This window comes from Anarrhichthys ocellatus, unplaced genomic scaffold (assembly GCF_004355925.1).
Source record: "Anarrhichthys ocellatus isolate YVR2014 unplaced genomic scaffold, GSC_Weel_1.0 scaffold28, whole genome shotgun sequence".
NCBI classification, from domain to species: Eukaryota; Metazoa; Chordata; class Actinopteri; order Perciformes; family Anarhichadidae; genus Anarrhichthys; species Anarrhichthys ocellatus.
The window spans coordinates 3,292,563-3,311,841 of NW_022280058.1; the positions used below are offsets into that span (position 1 = coordinate 3,292,563).

The window sequence follows — 19,279 nt, forward strand, 5'->3', positions numbered from 1 at the left end:
TGGGGGTGGGTGGGGGCGGGCGCGGGCGCGGGCGCGTGTCAATGGCTTTTTTCTGCCACAAGGTAACAACAAAGGCACATGGACCAAAAGGATTTGCCCCTCCACGGTAACATACAGCGACATTAACGCTGCAGCTCGTCTGTGCAGTCACGTTTGTTGCCTGCAAAAGCGATCGTGTTCGGGACGCAGCAGCCTAGTTTAGTTGTGATTTGTTTTTTTGCATTGTGCAGCTTTAATTTGCTCTTCAGACTTGGTTCAGGTGTTTTGAAGTAGGGTTGTATGAGGTGCTTTACTATAGTCTGTGTATTACTATAGCAGACGTACTACCACTTTAATGTTCTCAAGAGAAACGTCCTGGTCGTGTGTTCATAAGGTTCCAAGCGCAGTCAGTCAGATTCTTGTAAAAATGTTCTAACAGGATATTGTTGCATTGGGGTGATTTTGCAGCGCTGCATTGTTGTCCCAGTCTTCGACACCAGAGGGAGGCAGTGGTCTGAGAGTCTCCTACCTACAATAATCCGTGACCCACAGGTTGTGGGTGCTTGTTGCAGCTGTGCTCAGACTGCACCCCCGGCTTCATCCAGTAATGAACTATGGTCTGTCTCACATGGACCAGTGCGTGAAAGCTTTCTCCAGTAATACCGTTGATGTCTGGCAGAGGCTTTAACTTCATTGCTTGCTGATTTAGAGACAGTGTGGGGGTGAATAGCAATTTTTGAGCTAGAAACCTTTACTTGCATCTACTATATGAATATTTAAATGCAATAAACTATGCATCGCTGCATGTTTGGGTGGCACAATGCATCATCCAATGCAGACTGCAGAACATGTGCTTCAATGGTTCTATCCCGTAACTAAATTACCATTAATGTGCATTATGTAATTCAGTTATCTCAGTCTATAAAAAGATTTTCTACTCTCAAAGTCACCTCACTCTCTCAAGAGCTGCAGAGATGAAGTGCAGGTGATATTGACAGCACTGAACCAGCAGGAATAGTGTGCAGTGCTGTTAATATGCGGTACATTTTTCTATACTGATACTAGTAAAAACATTTTGCCTGTTTCGTAGCTTGAGTTGAACACCGTTTCAACTGCAATATTACTACTGCTAGGAGAAGCAAAATGAGCGTACCGGTATGCAAACACAACAGCCTCTGCTTTACTTCTAAATCTAAATACTGTTGTGTAAGTAATAGTGCATAACTCTTAAGTTTATCATTGTTTCACAGCTGACTTGAGTCCCCTCACTCAGTTCACCAGGAGACTATTTGTTTACGATGTTCACGTTTTTTTTTTGTCCATTTTTCAATGGATTCGAAAGAAAGAGGTCACTTGCGTGACACGATGCTTCTTGCACATTTAGTCCGCAGCATCAGTTACAGCACCATGATGGCTGCTCTGCCTTTTCTGACTTTGAATGTTAATAACTTTATACGACACAGAGGATGACCTACTGTGCCCCCATCTCATAGGGTCTACATCAGCAGACTACCCCGTCATCTCATTTGCGCTGAAAAGCAGGGAGTGATTTGTAAGTGTACCGAGTTACTAGAAGCCAAACATTCTCGACCTCTGGCACTACAGGGATTGTAAACTCAGTGACCAGCCAGTGATACCGGGCCTCAAAGAAAGCAGACATCTACCCCTTTAATAGCTTTGTTAGTGGACTTTACGGGCAACTTATGAGCTTGTACAATAGTAACCATGCGGACATTTCTTTGCTTAATTATTAGCGTTAGTTTGTAGCTCCATACTCAACACAGTTTCTCCCATTTTTCCACTAGTGGAATATCTTTTGGGTTTCTTGGTTATGCAAAAGCAAACAGAAATACAACACACACAACCAAAATGGCATGATAGATAATGTTTAACTCTTTGCAGAGGCCTCCAGGGTGAACATGATTGCATGGCTTGCCATTTAACGAGTTACTTTGGGCTGATCATGTTGTAGCAGACTGGAACAGTGAGTCTGTCACATAGCTTTATGGCCTAAGATTAGTCGGAAAGCTCAAGTAACCTCCGCAAGGCCCGGGGCGAGTCACAGTCGCAGCCATTCACAGGCGCCTCATCGGTCATTTAACACTGCATGTGGACTATTGTCAAAAATGGTTTGCAACCTGAAAGGGAAAATTAAATAATTGTAAGCCAACCATTCACGTGATTGAAATTCTAAAAGCATCACTTGAGGATATTCAATGAGGCCTGTTGTCAGATCTTTTTTTTCCCTTGTATGTCTATACAGAAAGACACTGGTCTCTATTTGTCGGCATAAATTTGAAATACAGAACTTCAACTCTTTACTACTCGTTGAGTACAGAGGTGTGGTGAGGACCTGACACAGCAGGCTAAACCTAAAGTGCCAAAAAAAGCCAACTGATCAAACAAATTGAGTCCCCTGACGTTATCTGCAAAAAGGTGTACATGTGAATACACTGCTGACATGCATGCACAGTAGACTGTACTATACTCTGCTCTCATGGTGAAGTACGGTCACATTACATTTCAATCCTACAAACAATCGCTCCCATAAACTCTGAGGCAGCTGTGTTTGTAGGTGATGTTATTTTTCTAGTGTTTTATCACCATTTTTAGTACATTATCAAACCACCAGACCACAAACTGTAGCGTCACTCTCTCACTCTGTTCATAGTCTGCGACTGATCCCATCAATATTTATTTATTACCTGCTGCAGAGCGATGATGTCATGGAACACGAGGTTTTCCTTTAATGGAGATGCAATGTGACCGAATCCAAAACAAATCAACGGCGGAAGTTAATTTCACACAATTTTTCGTCACCACCACGAATCGATTGAGTCTCATTAAATGCTTGGAATACAAATTGTGGATGTGATTGATTTAAAAGCGGCAAACTGGAAGCCTATACAGTTTGTCCTTGCTCGGCACACAAGTTAGAAAAATAAGAAAAGTCTACTAAATGGGGTGAAATCACTACTTATTTGCTCATCCGAATGTTTAGTTGGGGAGCTTCTATCACCAACAGCCTCTGCTGTTTGTTCAACATGCTCAATTGGCTGAACAGCTGCCGATAAGGCGCCAACTTACTCCAATTGTGCTGAACGTACTGTAAAAACTATGGCCGTTGGTCCGCTCAATGGCGTCCAGCGGCCCTCGGTCTACTCTGATAGATGTTGTGGCTCCGTAATCCTCCTCAAACAATGGTGGATGTGAGAATAGAAGAGAGGTTAAGCCCCGTAGGTCTGTCTGTTACCATGTGCTCAGACATTTAAATACACACAGGGAAGGCTGTCTCCTGCCACTTGCTCTATTTGTAGATTTCTACATATTCATCAGATTCTCGGCTGTTTTCTGTTTTTATTTTATGTGGAAATCAGCATAATCTGCTTTAATAACTTTTCTCAATTCTTAACGGTTGCACCTCTTGTTGCGCCGGTAGACGTTTATAGCTTCACTGCACTAGTGCCTCTTTGTGACGGTTTAGATAGAAAAACACCAACATCCTGCTTCTTGTAGCTGCATGCGAGTCCATCCCTTTTGATACTTGGTCAAGTGAATCATTGTTTAAGTGCATGTGTCACACATACTAACATTGAACTACTGTGGGATCGTCTCCTGAAATATCCTCCGCCTCTCTGCTGACATAGACAGAGTTACTGACATTCCTGGACACCTTGGTTCATGGGAGAGCTGGAGAAGGCCAGCGGAAAACAAAACCTAGCTTCAACACTTGCCCTGGCGAATGTGATCCGGACGAGGATACTGAGGAGTTTCGTTGTATGCCGACATGCTCTCATGGCGTAGAGTTAACCGGGCTCAGGGATGATGTGGTCCACTAAGTTGGGAGGCACACAGGGGAGGGGGTCAGAGAATGACAACAATGAGGAAGCTCTCTGGACTCGTGGGCTGCGTCAGACGCCTGCTGGTTCACATTCCACCACCGAGGGGGTCATGAGAGCAGATTCCCCAGTGCCCGTCTGAGGGGGGGTGACTGAGTTGGTCCATCCTCTTTTCAGGCCCCGACGGCAGCTGCCTTGCCTGGCTTGGGTGCAACAGTGACCTCACACCTCCAGAGGTATTTTAAAGGGTGCCAGTCAGCAGGGAGATGAGTTCTGAGTAGGTAGGTGCAGCATTGAGACGTCTGTCCCATGATTGAGAGGTCCGAGGAAGGTCCTACATTGATGTGAGAAAAGTTGTCCGCTTGCGACAATAGTCGGCCAGGTTTGGGAGCTCCCTCTGGGATATGATCCAGTAGACGGCCTGTTTTGCAATGCTGAAGCATTGCCCTCTTGCCCGTTTCTCGTCTGGGGCTCGGAGAAAGATGCCAAATGTTGCCTTTGGGAAAGAGAAGACGTCGTCCCACGTGCCGCTGGAGAACCAGGCAGACCCCAAGCACGTTGCCGAGGAACCGTTACCCCCTCAGAAAGTACTCAAGATATTCAGCCTCAACATCATCGCACAGGGTTTGCCTTTCTGCCGCCGACGGGTGAGTTTTGTACGTATTAGGCCAGTCACACGGGTCGAGTTCAGTTGAGTAACGGAACCTGAAAATGTCAAAGGTCACCTCTTGCCCTCTTTCCCCTTGGTTGTTGTCACTTTGTGTAACTGCTGTTTAATCGAAGAGGTGGATCTAAATTGAAGCTCCTTGGCTACTTTCATTAAAGTCACACCCCCTCTAAGCAAACGAGCAGAAAATCTTCCCTTTTAAGGATTGTTTGAACTTGAATAACTGATAGTTGTTGCATTGCTGCAACAACTTAAATAAATAAGAACAAATTGAGACACTTTTAATGTAAGGTGGATGGATACATTTGTTTGTCCGATGTACTTCAATCGTTTCAGTACGTCCACGGATACAAACGTTCTCTGTTCTCGGCTCCACCCATGACGGGCGACGGACACCAACATATAACCTTAAAAAGGCCGTCGCCCAATGAGCCTATTTTTAGGTCATGTTTTAGATGAAACAATAAATTGGTGGTGTTGCCTGGGAGATGTGTTTGCGTTCTATTTTGTAATTCCTCTCGTGTGTTAGTTGTTGAAGGTTGAAGCAGTTCTAAAACATCATTACGCTCCAACTATGACATTAGCAACTTCTTCCCCTTTAAAAGCAAATCAGGTTGCCTGTTGGCAACTATAACGGTAACACTGGTTGCATTAAAAGTCTCCTTTTGATAAATTATTAAGATTAAACTTCCATTTCAAGTGAGATGCTTCTTGGCGAGCCCAGGGCCCCGTCTGAAAGAATAAACCGTCTAAATGACGCTAATCTCTCCATGTTTTGTCACCGGCTGTCTAACATTCAAACATGAAGAGATTAAAGGTACGATCATCACATTTTAATTGATATTATGAAATGTAGATTAAATAAATGAACCAGATTTATTCAGACAAATTTATTCATGCTGACATTTGATAATTAAATTATTTTGTGCTCATGTCACTTTTTTTAATAAATCCCCCAAACTCAAAATGTAACAAAACATTCACTGTCAATATCTAGTATTGGTTTATTAAACGTATAAAGCAGGAAATAAATATACTTCCTGATACTTAACATGCGTTTGCTTTTTTAACGTTATATACCGGCCTTAAATACTTGACCAACCAGATTTTAGGAGCCACTTTAATGTGTCTGAGTTGACTTGTCAGGTTTATAATTAAATATAAAGCCGAGGACATCTTGGCGAAAGGCTCACCAGCTGTTTTTGTACGGCTGCATCTGACCTCTGAATGTGGTGCGGACAGTTTCTTTATTGTCACTGAAGATACAAAGATGGGCAGTTAAATCATTACACTCCCGTCTGTCAGGAAAGACATGGAGATAGATTGGGGTAGTGAGGAGACCGGTTGTGAAACATCAGACTAAAATAGAAATAAGGGAAGATGTCACAATGACGGAGAAGTGTCAGCGTGTCCTTCACTCTCTCGGATCAAAGCGTGCCACTGTGTTCACCAGCTTTATGAAACAAATCGTCTAATACAGAGATTTAGTTTAAATTAGTGCTGTTTATGCAGCAGTTCAACAGTAGTTTCAAAGAATAGCTGAGACAGACCAGCAGCTTTCTTTAGATAACCCAGCCACGGCTCAAAATGTCAAATCTTTGTTGCAAGGGAAAGCGGCATTGATTTCTACAATAACATCAAATATAATAAAGGTAGACAAAGAGGGAGGCTGTGTGTTGCACCTCTCTTTTGACACTAAGATGTCCTGCATGATCCCTGATTACGTCTCTACATATCGCCTGTATCCTTTTATATGATGAAGTCATGTTGAGCATCAGAGACATTTGGTCTGGTCTTTGGTTAAAGAACTACATTCCCATCAGCCTCAGCTTTGCTTCAGTTGAGCCTTTCTCGCTCTTATTCATATATGTGGGCTCCAAAATTCAGTTTCTAGCTTCCCTGCCATCTTCTGGCTGCTGGACGGAAAGAATTGACTCAACAGACATATTTATTTTACCAGCCACAATTAATAAATTGTCATCATTGTCTCATATGCGATTCTCAATCAATAGATTAGTAGTGTGCAGTAATTATAGTAGTAACACTAATGTTAATTCAACCGTTTCGACACTAAAGTCTAACGCATTTGATTTGATGAATTCAGTAGTATTTACCTTTCAGCTCACAAAGGGTATTTTTTTTAAGGAGGTTGAGAATGTAACAATTATGGAGAAATTAACCAAAGAGAAAAAAGTTAAAATAAGTTCAGAGTAATAGTAGTAATATTTTTTTTTATTCTGTTGTAACATGTTAAATCTTCTCTCTTTTTCCTCCTTGTATCCGCTTTAGGTAGAACGCCACGGTAGTGCTGCTTCTAATCCACGAATATTATTTTTTATATTCAAATATGTTGTGTTTTTTTTCAATACATATTCAAATACAACTTTTGACAGCATTATTCCACATCTGCCACACTTTACATATAGCATGATTGGGAACAGCAGTGAAGAGATCTGTCAGGATGATAATTCATTTGAATGTTACAGAAAGTAGAACTGGGGAAAAGCACAGCATGGAACTCTTTAATCTGTGTGCCCGTGGATTAGACGAAGGCATCTGTGCTTGTGCTCAGCAACACTTTTACTTTTGATTGTTTGCTTTTCATGTTTAGAAAGGCAAAGCACATCAGGAAGCTCGAGACTGAGAAAAGGGAACTGGAGCTTTAAGGTTGTTTGTGAAGTGTGTTCACAAAACGGAGGAAGCCTCGTCGGCTGTCTCCAGTGAACGGGATAGCTGGGCCTGAAACTACCGCTTCAAAAGGAACAAACTATTCTGTAAAATACATATTTCAATGCTTCCACTCTCTACTTTATAATTCTTTATTTTATTCCAATTTAAAATGTTCATGTGGACTTGGACATGGGAGCTTTCTATGAGGCGATGTCGTATCTATAATGTCTCGTATCTTAAAGTGAGATCTTCTCCGGCCCCAACACTTCTCCTACTGTACTGATAAAGATAGTCCGAGGTTACATTTCCAATTAAAACGTGACAGGAGAAGCCAAACCGTATTTCCGGGAGCCAAAATGAGCATCCAGCTGTTGCAGGATATAGCGATCAAGATATAGAACATTAACAGCAGGGCATTTTAGTTGAGGTATTGCTTTTCTCGCCCACCACACCCTGCACTGCAGGCCTGTTGAGTAAGGCGATCTGGACCTGCCCAGAGCAGCTATGTGTGCATCAACAGCTATCGGCAAGATGCATTCGCTGCCTGAGCAGGTGTTGTGGGTGTGTGGCAACTTTCCTTAGCCAGTTTGAAATCAAGCCTCTAGGTTTCCTGTGGTTTTGTCTACACAGCTATTGTCTTTTCTTTTCTGTTCTTTTGTTCGGTTTATTTATTATTTGCTTCATTTGTTGGTTTTTCTCCGTCTGTTTTGAACAAATGTGTGCGCCTAAAGCTGTGTTTTATCAGTTAATGAGTATGTTTGTATGCATATTTAGCTAATTATGAATCAGAATGATATCAAAAAGCCATCTCTCATGATTTGAATGCACAGATTTATCATCTATTTTTGAGAACATATGCCTGGACGCACAGAGGACGTTCTTAATCACTTTCAGTCCGACTTGTCCGTCCCTGACGGGTTACGCGATACGTTCCTGATCCTGCTGCTACCGAGTCGGATGATCTTATAGCGGCTCAAGTGTTGTTCGTCTTTACTATTCATATTTCAAAACCAACTGTTTTCCATCAACAAATCCTTGAAATCACCTCGGCCACATCGCTGTTTGGACTGTGCATCAGCTACCTCGAGCATCACAAAAATGCAACTGTTGATATCTGTGCACATTTTGTAGTTTAGTAGCTTGTCAAATTTAAATAACAAAACAGGGTCACCTTATCAGTAAACTGAATAAAATAAGGAATTATTATTAACTGAATAAACAACAGTGCAAGCATTGCCCATTTCAGAGGTTGGTGCAATGGCGAAAACGGTAACTACTCTGTGTTTATAATGAAACGTGGCCACAGCAAGAACACTAGATTTGTGCAACAAGCGCCTGATTAACACACCAAAAGTTTCTTAACATCAGCCATGCAGATGTTGATGTGCTTTTTATTAAGTACCACTAAATGTAAGTAAATGATTCTCCTCAGCGCCTCCGTAGCAGTGAATTCCGTTTAAATTTCTCTGGGCTGCATAAAGGTTGCTGCTCCCACCTGACTCCCTCATTATGCATTAGCAGTCAGCGTTTCACTTAAGATAAAGCTGCTGCCCTGAAGGAGCAGCTGCCTTTACTAATGGCGGTCTCTGTAGATAAGTGTTGTAAAGAAAGTACGGCTCCCCCGACGGGATCATGCTGCTTGACAAACATCATCACGCAGCCCTTTTAATCATTTTTTCCTCCTATTTTTGGATCGCCAAATGTAGAATATTGGGTTTGACAGCACAAGGATCTTTTGAAGTTTTTTTTTTTTTACTTTTTCCCCCTCTTCTTCCATGACTGATGCAATATATTGAAACACTGGAGTAAAGTTGGCATGAAGTGAGATTCCTTGTTTAGTTTGGTGGTTGACGATGTATGTTGGGAATTTCAGTGCTTTCCCATTTTTGTCTTGGAGCGTTATCCTTTAAAATAAAGAACATAATGGCTGATTGATAGTTTCTCTACCAAGTCAAATTAAACTGTCATGAAAATGGTGGTTTTAGTTATTTTTTTGTTGGTTTTGAATAGTGGATAAGAATAAGTTGTAGAGGTGTGGAAATTTCTCGTTTTGAGATGCATGGTGATGCATCAATGCAGCGACTAAACGTGATCAGGAGTCTGGTTTCTTTTCAGCTCAAAGAAAACAGAGGTCACAGATACTGGTAACTGATAACGATGCAGCTTTTTATATTATAAGCCGTTGAGGTTTTTGAAAGCATTTCTAAATATAAAGGGAGTTCAGATTTATCTGCTTGTATTAACTGATGAATAAGTAGCTGTGTTCAGTAGGACAGAAAATAGGGGATTCATTGAGAATCGTTAACGGGTGAATCGTAGTCGAATCGTGAGGCCAGTGAAGATTCAGAAGAGCTGCTGTGTTATGCTCATGTCTTTACAAAGAGTCATCCTCTGATGTTGCCTTGATGCATTTGACCCTATTTGTTGAGCACACGCAGACTGCCGATACGAGTCGATGATTAAAAAAGGTCTGATTTCGGCCATTAAGCCCTCCTCTGAAGTAAGGACCACAGTCCACTGCAGGGGTTTGGAATTCATTGTCCTTGGGCTCCAAATAACACCGAGAGGAGGGAAGGCATCTGCCATTGGCTATTCTGAGAAGCGGTCCCATTCCAGGGAGCACACGGATCCAGTCGGCTAGCTACCCAGCACCTAGATCTGCCAAACGAGACCCGACTATGGCACCCCAAAAACTGTAATTAGTTTGTTGAAAGAGATACTCTTCTTTGATTGACGTCTATCTCGCGGGGCCTCCTAATATTTAGTTTGTAAAAATGGGACTTATTTTCAAGTATGTTAAAAAATATTGCAATAAACAGAACATCTGCATACAGCTTTTTTGTCGTCTGATGTCGACGATGTCAAAACAATCTTTGCATTTTGACGCTGCACATGATCAGTTGACTTCAAGGCTGATCTAGAAACCACTTTAGTTGGAGCCGGGGCTGCGTAGTTCACTCTTGTTGTGCTTCACATACAGAGCGTACTGAATAGCGATGTGCGGCCACTTGCCACAGGGCTGCCCGAAGGCACTGACGTTTCCCTTGTTGTTTGATACTCCAGGAACTGAGAGAAGATGCACTCTTCCTTCAGGAAAGTGTCACAGCTGAAGGCTCCTCAACATTATTTTAAGGGAAGATGTGAAGCAAAGTGAAACCTCTTAAACAATTTCACTCATGCAAACACTTGCATTACTCATCAGATAAATTATTCATCTCAGCTGTGCTGCACACAAATAATCTTCTCCATAATTCAACACTATTGGTATGTTACTTGTATGTCGTATACAATGCATACAGAAAAATAACTGAATATTTGATAGAAACTGTTTTTTTGCCATTAAAATGGTAATATCTTTTGAATGGCCTGATAACCTATTGTTTTAATCATCATTTTACTGTGAAGGACGGGGTGCAGACATGAGCATTATAGCAGTAGGTTGTTATACATTAGAGATTTCTGGGTTAGGTTTCTGTCATGAACTCTGCTGCTGTGTAATTAATCTCAATTTTGGCATGTTTGAATCAAAATCTGATGCCGGTTGGTGGGATCTTTATGTTGCCAGGAACATGCCAATCATATGTGATCAAACCACAATCACAGTCCTGATGAAGCAGAATAGTTGAGTTTTTGTGTGTTTAATTACAATTTTCGTTGCTGATTCAGATTTTATTTTCTGAGAGCTTTAATTGACAGCAAGACATCGTTGTTATTCGCATAAACACACACAATTCAAATGATTAAGAAATACATTTTTATATTTAAATACTTGCTTGATTAAAAACCTTTTGGCATTAGTAGTTGTAATGATGTATTAAAAGCTGCTGTGGAAACATCCCCCTCAAACAGCTGTATGTATTTACAAGATTACATTTAAACACCTCATGATGGCGTTATAATCTACCTTCTATCATACTCATTTTCACTGAGCAGAGCTTGAACGCACTCTTGTTTCTAAAGTACGTCTGTACTTTAAATGCATGATTAATGTTTTTTCTTCTTAACTTTAAGTTCACTTATTTTATTGTGAACATTTCCTGTTAGGGAGAAATACTCACAGACTTTAAGAGGATCTGAAAAGTTCATACAAGTGATTGAGTTTGTACTCCGATACTGTTCAGACTGTTCCTGTCTACATAACGCTGTGTGTGTGTGTGTGTGTGTGTGTGTGTGTGTGTGTGTGTGTGTGTGAGATCCGAACCCTCCACACTGATGAGTTGTCTCTTCAGTTGATCGCTGTTACCACAGTGACAGTATTTGACGATACCGGACTTGAGCCTTGAATCCGTGTGTCCGGTCCTTCACCCCGTCTTTGTATCAGCTCTTCTCTCCGCTAACCTTCAACGTCGCGCTCGCTGTAATCTGGTCATCAGTGAAGACGGCCCGTGAATGCTGAGCTGACCGGCTGTAACTGACGCGGCCGTGTGCATAGTTTGTCTAATCTTCGTATGAACCCTGCTGTCGGAGTCTCCCGGCATTTGGTGTGCACTGGTGTCGTACCGCAGCGCTCGCTGGACACTTGCTGCAGCCCTCGACTTCCTGCACAGTCGCGCTCCAGCGGTGTGTAATGTCTGTGAAGTTGTTTTGCCTCGTTTTTTACAATGCACCGTAGAAGTTATTGGTAATGTGAAGGCTGTTTACCAAAGCTTGAAAGTTTAGATGGCATTGTCAGTCAGGCTGGGACAAACTGTCAACATCTTTTTTGATCTCTTCTTTCAGAAAGTGGAAAATGTCTCTAAAATCAAACAAGAACATTGTCACAGCATGTTAAGTACAAAAGCCAGTCAGCGAAAGCACACTCAAAGTCAGGTCTGACCCTGTTGAAAGACCCTAAAGGTCTTGATATTGACTATTTGTAAAGACAAAACAACATTGAGCTTCTGTTGAAGTATCAAGAGCCTCTTTATTACTTTAACGGCAGGACGACGAGGTTTTGTAGGTGAGTGTATGAGTGTGCGTACCATAGCTGTGTCACAGAGGTCTGTTGTTCAGCGGGTAAGCAGAAATGTAAACACTTGCTCAGCAACAAGAGGATTACACACTCTTTTAGAAAATAAGGCCTCTAACAGGGCAAGACGACCAGAAAGCTTTTGAAAAGGAAAGGATTACAAATATTTCTCTGGTACAGGGCGGTTCCGCTGGCTGTCGAAGCCGTTCATCATGGCACCCGTACAAAAACGCCTCATTGGATGCAGATATTAAGTGTTGGTTTTTAGCTTTTTCGAGTGTCGAAAGTTCTTCTACTGCTGTTTTGATATGACTTGTCGACACACATTCATATCTAAAGCACACATCCTCCAAAGGCCAGAAGACATCAGGCTAGGAAAAACAATTGTGTTGTGCGAGACATGCGCCCAAACTATTCTGTGCGTGATTATCAGCTAAAAATATCAGCGATTATCAGTGAAAACCATATATCTTTTAATCACCAAGTTATACTGAGCCAATATAAATGCCCTCATTTTCAGCTTTGTGACAATCCATTTTCCAGCTAACTCGATGGGTTTTTAATTGTCGATTAGTTTATTCGAAAATGTATCTGCAACATTTTGATAATCGTTTTGACTTTCTTTTTCTTTTTAAAGAAAAAGTCCTCAAATTCTCTGGTTCCATCTTCTCCTATTTGGGGTTTTGGACGGTCGGTCGGACTAATCAAGACATTTAAAGATCTTAAAAAATTAAAAAAATTTAAAGAAGTTATCTTGGACGACGCTGGAAAACCCCGATGAACATTTTATAAATAAAACGATTCATTGAGAATAGAATTGCCGGATTGATGGATAATCAACATTTGCAGCCCTTCTTAAGAAACAGGAACATTTTCTCAAACCACAAAATAACTTAATCCTTCAGTACCAAAAGTAAACTAATTATCCTCTAAACAGCAAAGTCTCTGGCGGCTGCCATTGGCCCAGTGACCGCCTCCAGTCTGCGTGAGCCACTGTACCCGATTCATCGTCTGACATTGATTAGCAGCATGTACCGTGTGAGGGATGATGGATGACTGCCAGGTTGGGGCCATGACATCCATATTTATAATTTGTGCAGTTTATAAAATGACCTTGGCTCCGTGGCTCTGGTGTGCTGTACCTCCAGATCTGACAAGTGTGAGGCCGCGTTCAGAACAGAAATAGCGCACTGTGTTAAAAACCCACAAGGGGGCTGCGTTGCTACAGGTACCGGTGAGAAAATGAAATATGATCCAGGAGGTTTAGTTTGAGGCCTACATCAATGACTTTGAAGGCTTATCACATACCGAAACACCGCACAGGGGTTCAGGATACTTTCACGTGACGCTCTCAAGGTAAACAACACTGTTAATGTTGCAAATAACCTCCCAGGAACATACATACAATGTGGCATCGCACACTGACCACACTACCAACGCATGGGGAGGAAACAGGGTCATCGGGTCGCAGTCCCCAGATTCTTACTGTTCTTTTTACTTTCTGGCCACGTTGCATGAATGAGCTTACAAATCCACCATGCCAGGATCTCAGAGAGTAGAGGTGCTGAGAATAATATATGAATGTCTGCTGCCTTACAACATCATACTTAATAAGAGCAATCTTCTTACTTCAGAGATTCCGTTCTTCTGAGAGTTACGTCTTCATCCCTCTGAGCTATACAGAAATATGTCTTGCTGCTCTGTCAAGGACACGCCTCTCCTTTTGTGTTATTAACGGTAGGACGATGTGGAAATTATAGCTTCCCTTTCAGCTGCCCTGTGTGGGTTTAGAACAGAGAGAGGATGGCTCCGTGCCTGGCAGAATTATTGACTCACTCTTCATAAAACTCTTTGCTTTGTCTACCTCTTTATATTTCACCATTCTCTCTTCCTACTTCTGTAGCCTTTTTCTTTCACTCGTTCACTCACTCGTTCATTCAGGAGAGACGACTCCTGGTCTTATCTCTTCGGAACAGAATCAACACCCCGCCCTCCTCTCACTGTGGACGGCTTATTGTCCCGACTCCATCCAGTCATTCAGCCTCGGAACAGATCCCTCCCTGTGACTGAACACACACTGTTCGATGGTTGTTTCTGAAACTAAAAGTGCAAATTATTTAGTTACGAACTAAAAATCTATTTTCTCTAAGTTTTGTAAGAATGATGAAGGTAAGAACAAAATAAACTCAGAAGACATGCTGAGTCAAAACCACAGAAGACAGTGAGATAGTTTGACTGATTTTAAAAACACAAACCACCATAATAAGGTCATTATTACGAGCCATATTCATGTTACTGCATCTTATGTGTTTGCATGCAGCTGCAGTTTGCATCTCTGAGGAGTAAATTTCTCAGGAATTTCTCTAAATTGATTTAAATGTATTGAAACTTGGCATCATTTCTCCAAAGTCTGTGAAGCAGGAGAAGAGTTATGACAATTTCTTTTCTATATTGTACTAATTTGGAATGCATTTTAATATTCTACTACTACTAAATACAGATGCAGTTATTTATGAGTCTAGTGCAGCCGTAGAGGAACTGTGTCGACATAGATAATAACTGAGACGCAAATATGTATTCAAATATTTGTGGGAAACTTGGAAATGCTGAAGAACAAAGTGATACTTTAAGATGCCACGCTTTAGTTGTGACATGACTGCGGTGCTACATCAGGGCTAATCCTTAAGATGCTGTATAGCCACTGACCTTTGTGCCGAGTCGTCAGAACAACAAGTGTAGCAAAGCCAACAAAGCATCCATTCATATTAATATGAATCTACAAATCTTTACTGTTCGTTTGAGGAAATGTTTGGAAGGACTTATTGTTGATGAACAGTGTTTTGGTTCGAGGTTTTCCAGTGTGTATAACTTTTTTTTTTTTAAATGAATAAGTAAAGAAATACGTGACAGTAAAATGGGGAAAAAATAAGTGCAATTTAATACCTTTTGACGCCGACGCCTCAGCCTTCTCACAGCATGTTGGGCCTCTGCGATTTGAGCGTGGGTGTTGTAGTTGCTTTCAGACGAACACGGTTCTTTATTCCCTTTAAGCCAAACACAGAAAGTGCTTTACTTTTCTGTCTGTGCTGTAAAGGCTGTAGCTGATGCCCATCTGTTCATTTGGTCAGGAAACTAAGGAACCTGAACTGATTTCTATGAACCAAAAGTGAATTTGCTTCATCACCGACACAACATTACATCAAACATTACTGAATCCCATCCCTCTGTAGTCTTTAGAGTCGGCCGCACAGAAGGCTAAACAGTCGGTCCTTTTTTAACTCCTGCAAACATTTGAGGAGATTTAAAAGATTCTCATGGTATGAATCTTTTATGATTTTTTTTCTACACTGCAGGTTGTTGTGATCCTGCTCTCTTCCTCTATCACATACCTCATTACTCATTCCTCTGCATATTCCTTCAGTTGATTAAAGCTCCTTCACCTGCAGTCGCGGTGCTTTCATATTCAGTTTACAGGTTGAATGAGCAGGTGTTGCTTCGTATGAACAGCTCGACGGATATGTAGAAGCAACAATACTTTTAAAGGGTCAGTTCACCCCAAAAACATCTTTATCACTGAAGTCATAGCAGTATCGAACAATGCAGAGTAACATAGTAACTAAATACATCGTTTTTAATTAGTGACAACATCACGCTGTTTTACCAGAAAGTAGTTGTAATCCTTCATCGATCCTTGAACCTGCCTATAATGCTCTTATTTGCTCTTATCTGAGTCTTTCCCTAACGTCCATTTGTTTTCTCTATTCTCTCTTATGTGCTGACCCCTGTTGTGGAACACACAGGTAAGAAACATCTCATTTTCTTTGATTATAGTCCATCACAACCCACTGTGGTCTCCACTGGTGTTTGAAGTATTTTGTCTGCAACAACTCAGGATGCTGTTTTGGTACCTGTAGGGGGCAGCATGAACTAAAAGTTCAGTGATCACTGACGAAGCAGAGAGCTCAGTGTAGCCCTGCACCTTCACCGTGTTAGTATGCTGAGAGGTTCGTGCGTTACGGCTCTGTCTGTATTCACACACTGTGTTTAATTTCGCTTTTTCTTAACAGTGTTGTGGCATTTCCTGGTCTGAAAGGAGTCCCTCATGTTGTTTGCTGCAGTTGTTTTAGTACCCGCAGTGGTCTTGTGGCTCTGTGTTGTCATGCTTTAGTTTCGTGGAATCATGGACACCGCCCAATCACATCTTTTGTGCCTGAAGTCTGTTTGACTCCCGCTGTACACATCTCTGCCTCTTGCAAGAAAAAACGAGTATTTATAAGCAGTTCCCTCGGACGCATATCTGCTGTTTTTCAAGCACCGACCCTCCTCACTCGTCTCCCACATGCAGACTCTCCCGGCTAAGAGCTTCGATAAATGTTCAGGTTGTTATGACGACTATAAGTGCAGCATTCAATACTACATTAACATCGACGAAGCTCTGACACTGTTGCACATCTCTTCAGGTTTAATGCAATGCTAATCCCAAAAGGCTCTGCGCTGAAGGATCCATGGGGTTTTGTTAATGGTCTGGTTTGAGAAACAACTTAAATTTGAACGAAGCAATCTAAACAATAAAAGGCCGGCCTGCTATTTAAATATGTTCATTGTATCAATGCTTTGGTAGCTGTTTTAAAAGAAGTCTAGTAGGAGGATCGATCAGTTTTTAGGATCACAGAGATGCATGTCATCTTACATCTTTTTCAAAATACAAGGTAAACTTGTGATAGCTGGAGGGAAGTAACGAAAAGTTTGAAGCTTCTTTCATGAAGTTGACATTCGTATTCTAAATCAACATTCGAACACTGCACAGCTTTTTTGTTCTGTTTAAAAACAAAATCTGATTTATCACTTAATTCAAATCTAAGATGTTGTTAGTTTTATAGATGGACATTCAAAGTTTCATAATAAAGACATTTGGTACGGCCCTTAATAGCTGTTTCGTGACGTCCAAGCACACAGGTACTGTTGACTGATGGGCCGAACCACATCTGTCTTCTGAAAATACTTTCCCAACTCATCATTGTCTTTGGTAGATTAAATGTTGCCTTGCTCTTCGGCCTTCAGTCACTTTGCAGTGACGGTCTGGAGGTGGAACTGCTCAGCCATCAGCCTTGGGTGTGCTACAGTTTGATGGGGCGCAAGTCAGTCGATGCAAAGTGGCTCCCAGTGTCACAACTGTGCATGGCAGGAAGTGGCGCGGGGATAATTGAGGACCTTGTGCTGCATCAGTGCACCCTGATTTTTCTGTGGCGGTGTGGGGTCAAAGATGTTTTTTCAGTGTTTCTGTTTCAGTGCTGGGAGGATGAGGCCAGTCTGCTACACGGCGTTAGTCCAGGGTAGCATTTGTGTGGAGCCAAAAGAGTCTCCTGTTTTATACAAAAGAACGTGAAGGTAGTGCATCATTTGTCACTTAGTTTCTCAGACCAAAATGTTTCTCTTGCAAGGCCAAGGGTTCTGCCAATATTAAGTCTGGTCTGTTATGAACAGATGCATATGTTCTGCTCATAGGAACATAACAGCGCTTCACTGGTAAGACAACAAGTAGACCTTTGCTAATCTGTCCTTTGAATGTGATGGGGACAATTTCATTGTCCAAGTTTTTTTTTTTTTAGGGCTTATTTGTTTATTTGTAGAGAAAACCCAGGTATGTAGGTGTCCACCCTACCCCAATCGTACTGTGCATTCAGCAAGTTTCCAATATGCTTCATGTGAAATCAAATTCATCATCCTCTAATTTATCCGTTGAAACAATATGGACAGCTTCATATTTGACCTTTTCTCTTCAGCAAGGTGTCTGCAGGTATGAAAAGCATACAAATCAAGTTGCTGGGCAGCACACCTGCATTCACGTCGAGGTCACATCAGGCTACACGGAAAGCATCAACTTCCTGTTGATGCGTTAGCCGTCTCATTGTGCATGGATGTCGACTGGAAGCCTGGAAGCATTTGTCCTCGTACGTATGTATTCTTACTGCTCGGGACAGTTTTGACCGCCTGTTGAATTAAAGCATTGTCCACATAAAGAAGGAGCAAGAATCTCATTTCAGCATTGCATATTGATTATTCTATTCAGCCAGCTGCCTGAGTGCGTATGTCAAAGTATACACACTTTATCTCAGCGTGAAGGAAAATAATTTAGCTGCCTCAGGGATGATAATGGAGGAGTACCAATTGGAAGGAGGTGCGTGTTAAAGCAGTACTTCAAACGCTCCAGTGTTTTCTGGAGTGTTCAGAGACGTTACAGTAGACGGGAGCGTGGAATTACGTGCCAGACCAGAACAAGTATGTCACCAGTAATCTTTCTGTTGCTGCCAAGACCAATTTAAATTCAAATTCTGTGATATGCCTTTGTATTTTCAGCCCAAGTTCATTGTATGCAAGTATGCCAACAGCGCCCACAGGGCTTGGATTTGGTTTTGCCAGAAATGACAATGTCTGCAGTTCATCTTGAATGAAAAAAGTAGATACGTTTTTTACAATTGTAGGCTTTCAATAACCGATTTATTTCATGCAGCTATAGTATCGTGTTTAAAAAACAAACCAACAAACAAGCAAAAGTATGAGAATTTGTTTTGGATGTAACTTGTAACATGAAGAGACGTTAATTGGCGTGACAGTTTTATTTGACTTATAAATAACAAAACTACCAGAACTACTTTTTTTGGTAATCGGTTAATTATTCATGGGTGTTTTTCATACAAAAATACCAAAAAGTCTCTTTTCATTATGTCCATTTTCAGGGTTTGCTGCTCTTCTTTGTCTTATATTATTTTTAGGTTTTCCGGTGTCGGTCAGACAAAATCAGCGATTTAATAACTTTTTAAGAAACATTTCAAAAGGCATTTTCAGGGTTATGACATGTTATGTAATGAATATGTAATCAATCCAGAAAACAATGATAATATTCATGAATTAGAATATTCATATTGGGTACGAGTCAAGTGTTCAAACCTTTTTTTAGTTTTTAAAAATGTTTCATGTCTCTTAAAGTATAAGATATGCCTTTCATAAAAATAAAAAACACTCTTGCCAATTCTGGATTTTCAAATGAACAAAAACAAATTATACAAGGTCACAACCGGTGACTCTGCTCCATTTCCTCTCAGTCCCCCAACAGTTAGGCTCTGTTTGTTTTGTATAACTAGGAATTGAATATTTACCCTGGTGCAGTTCCCTGCA

At 41.3% G+C, this 19,279-nt stretch overlaps 1 protein-coding gene across 3 annotated transcripts in view; it reads left to right on the forward strand.

Annotated features, from left to right (window-relative positions):
* Positions 1-19,279, forward strand: part of fbxw7 (F-box and WD repeat domain containing 7) — a 66,396-nt gene that overhangs the window by 5,936 nt on the left and 41,181 nt on the right. The window contains exon 2 of one of the 3 annotated variants that reach the window (XM_031863268.1): positions 15,904-18,054. In XM_031863268.1, coding sequence (XP_031719128.1) covers positions 18,022-18,054 — 33 coding nt within the window. In that variant the 5' untranslated portion in view covers positions 15,904-18,021. Of the gene's footprint in view, positions 1-50; positions 18,055-19,279 lie in introns of those variants that run through there. The other 2 variants (XM_031863270.1, XM_031863269.1) reach the window with 2 other exon arrangements.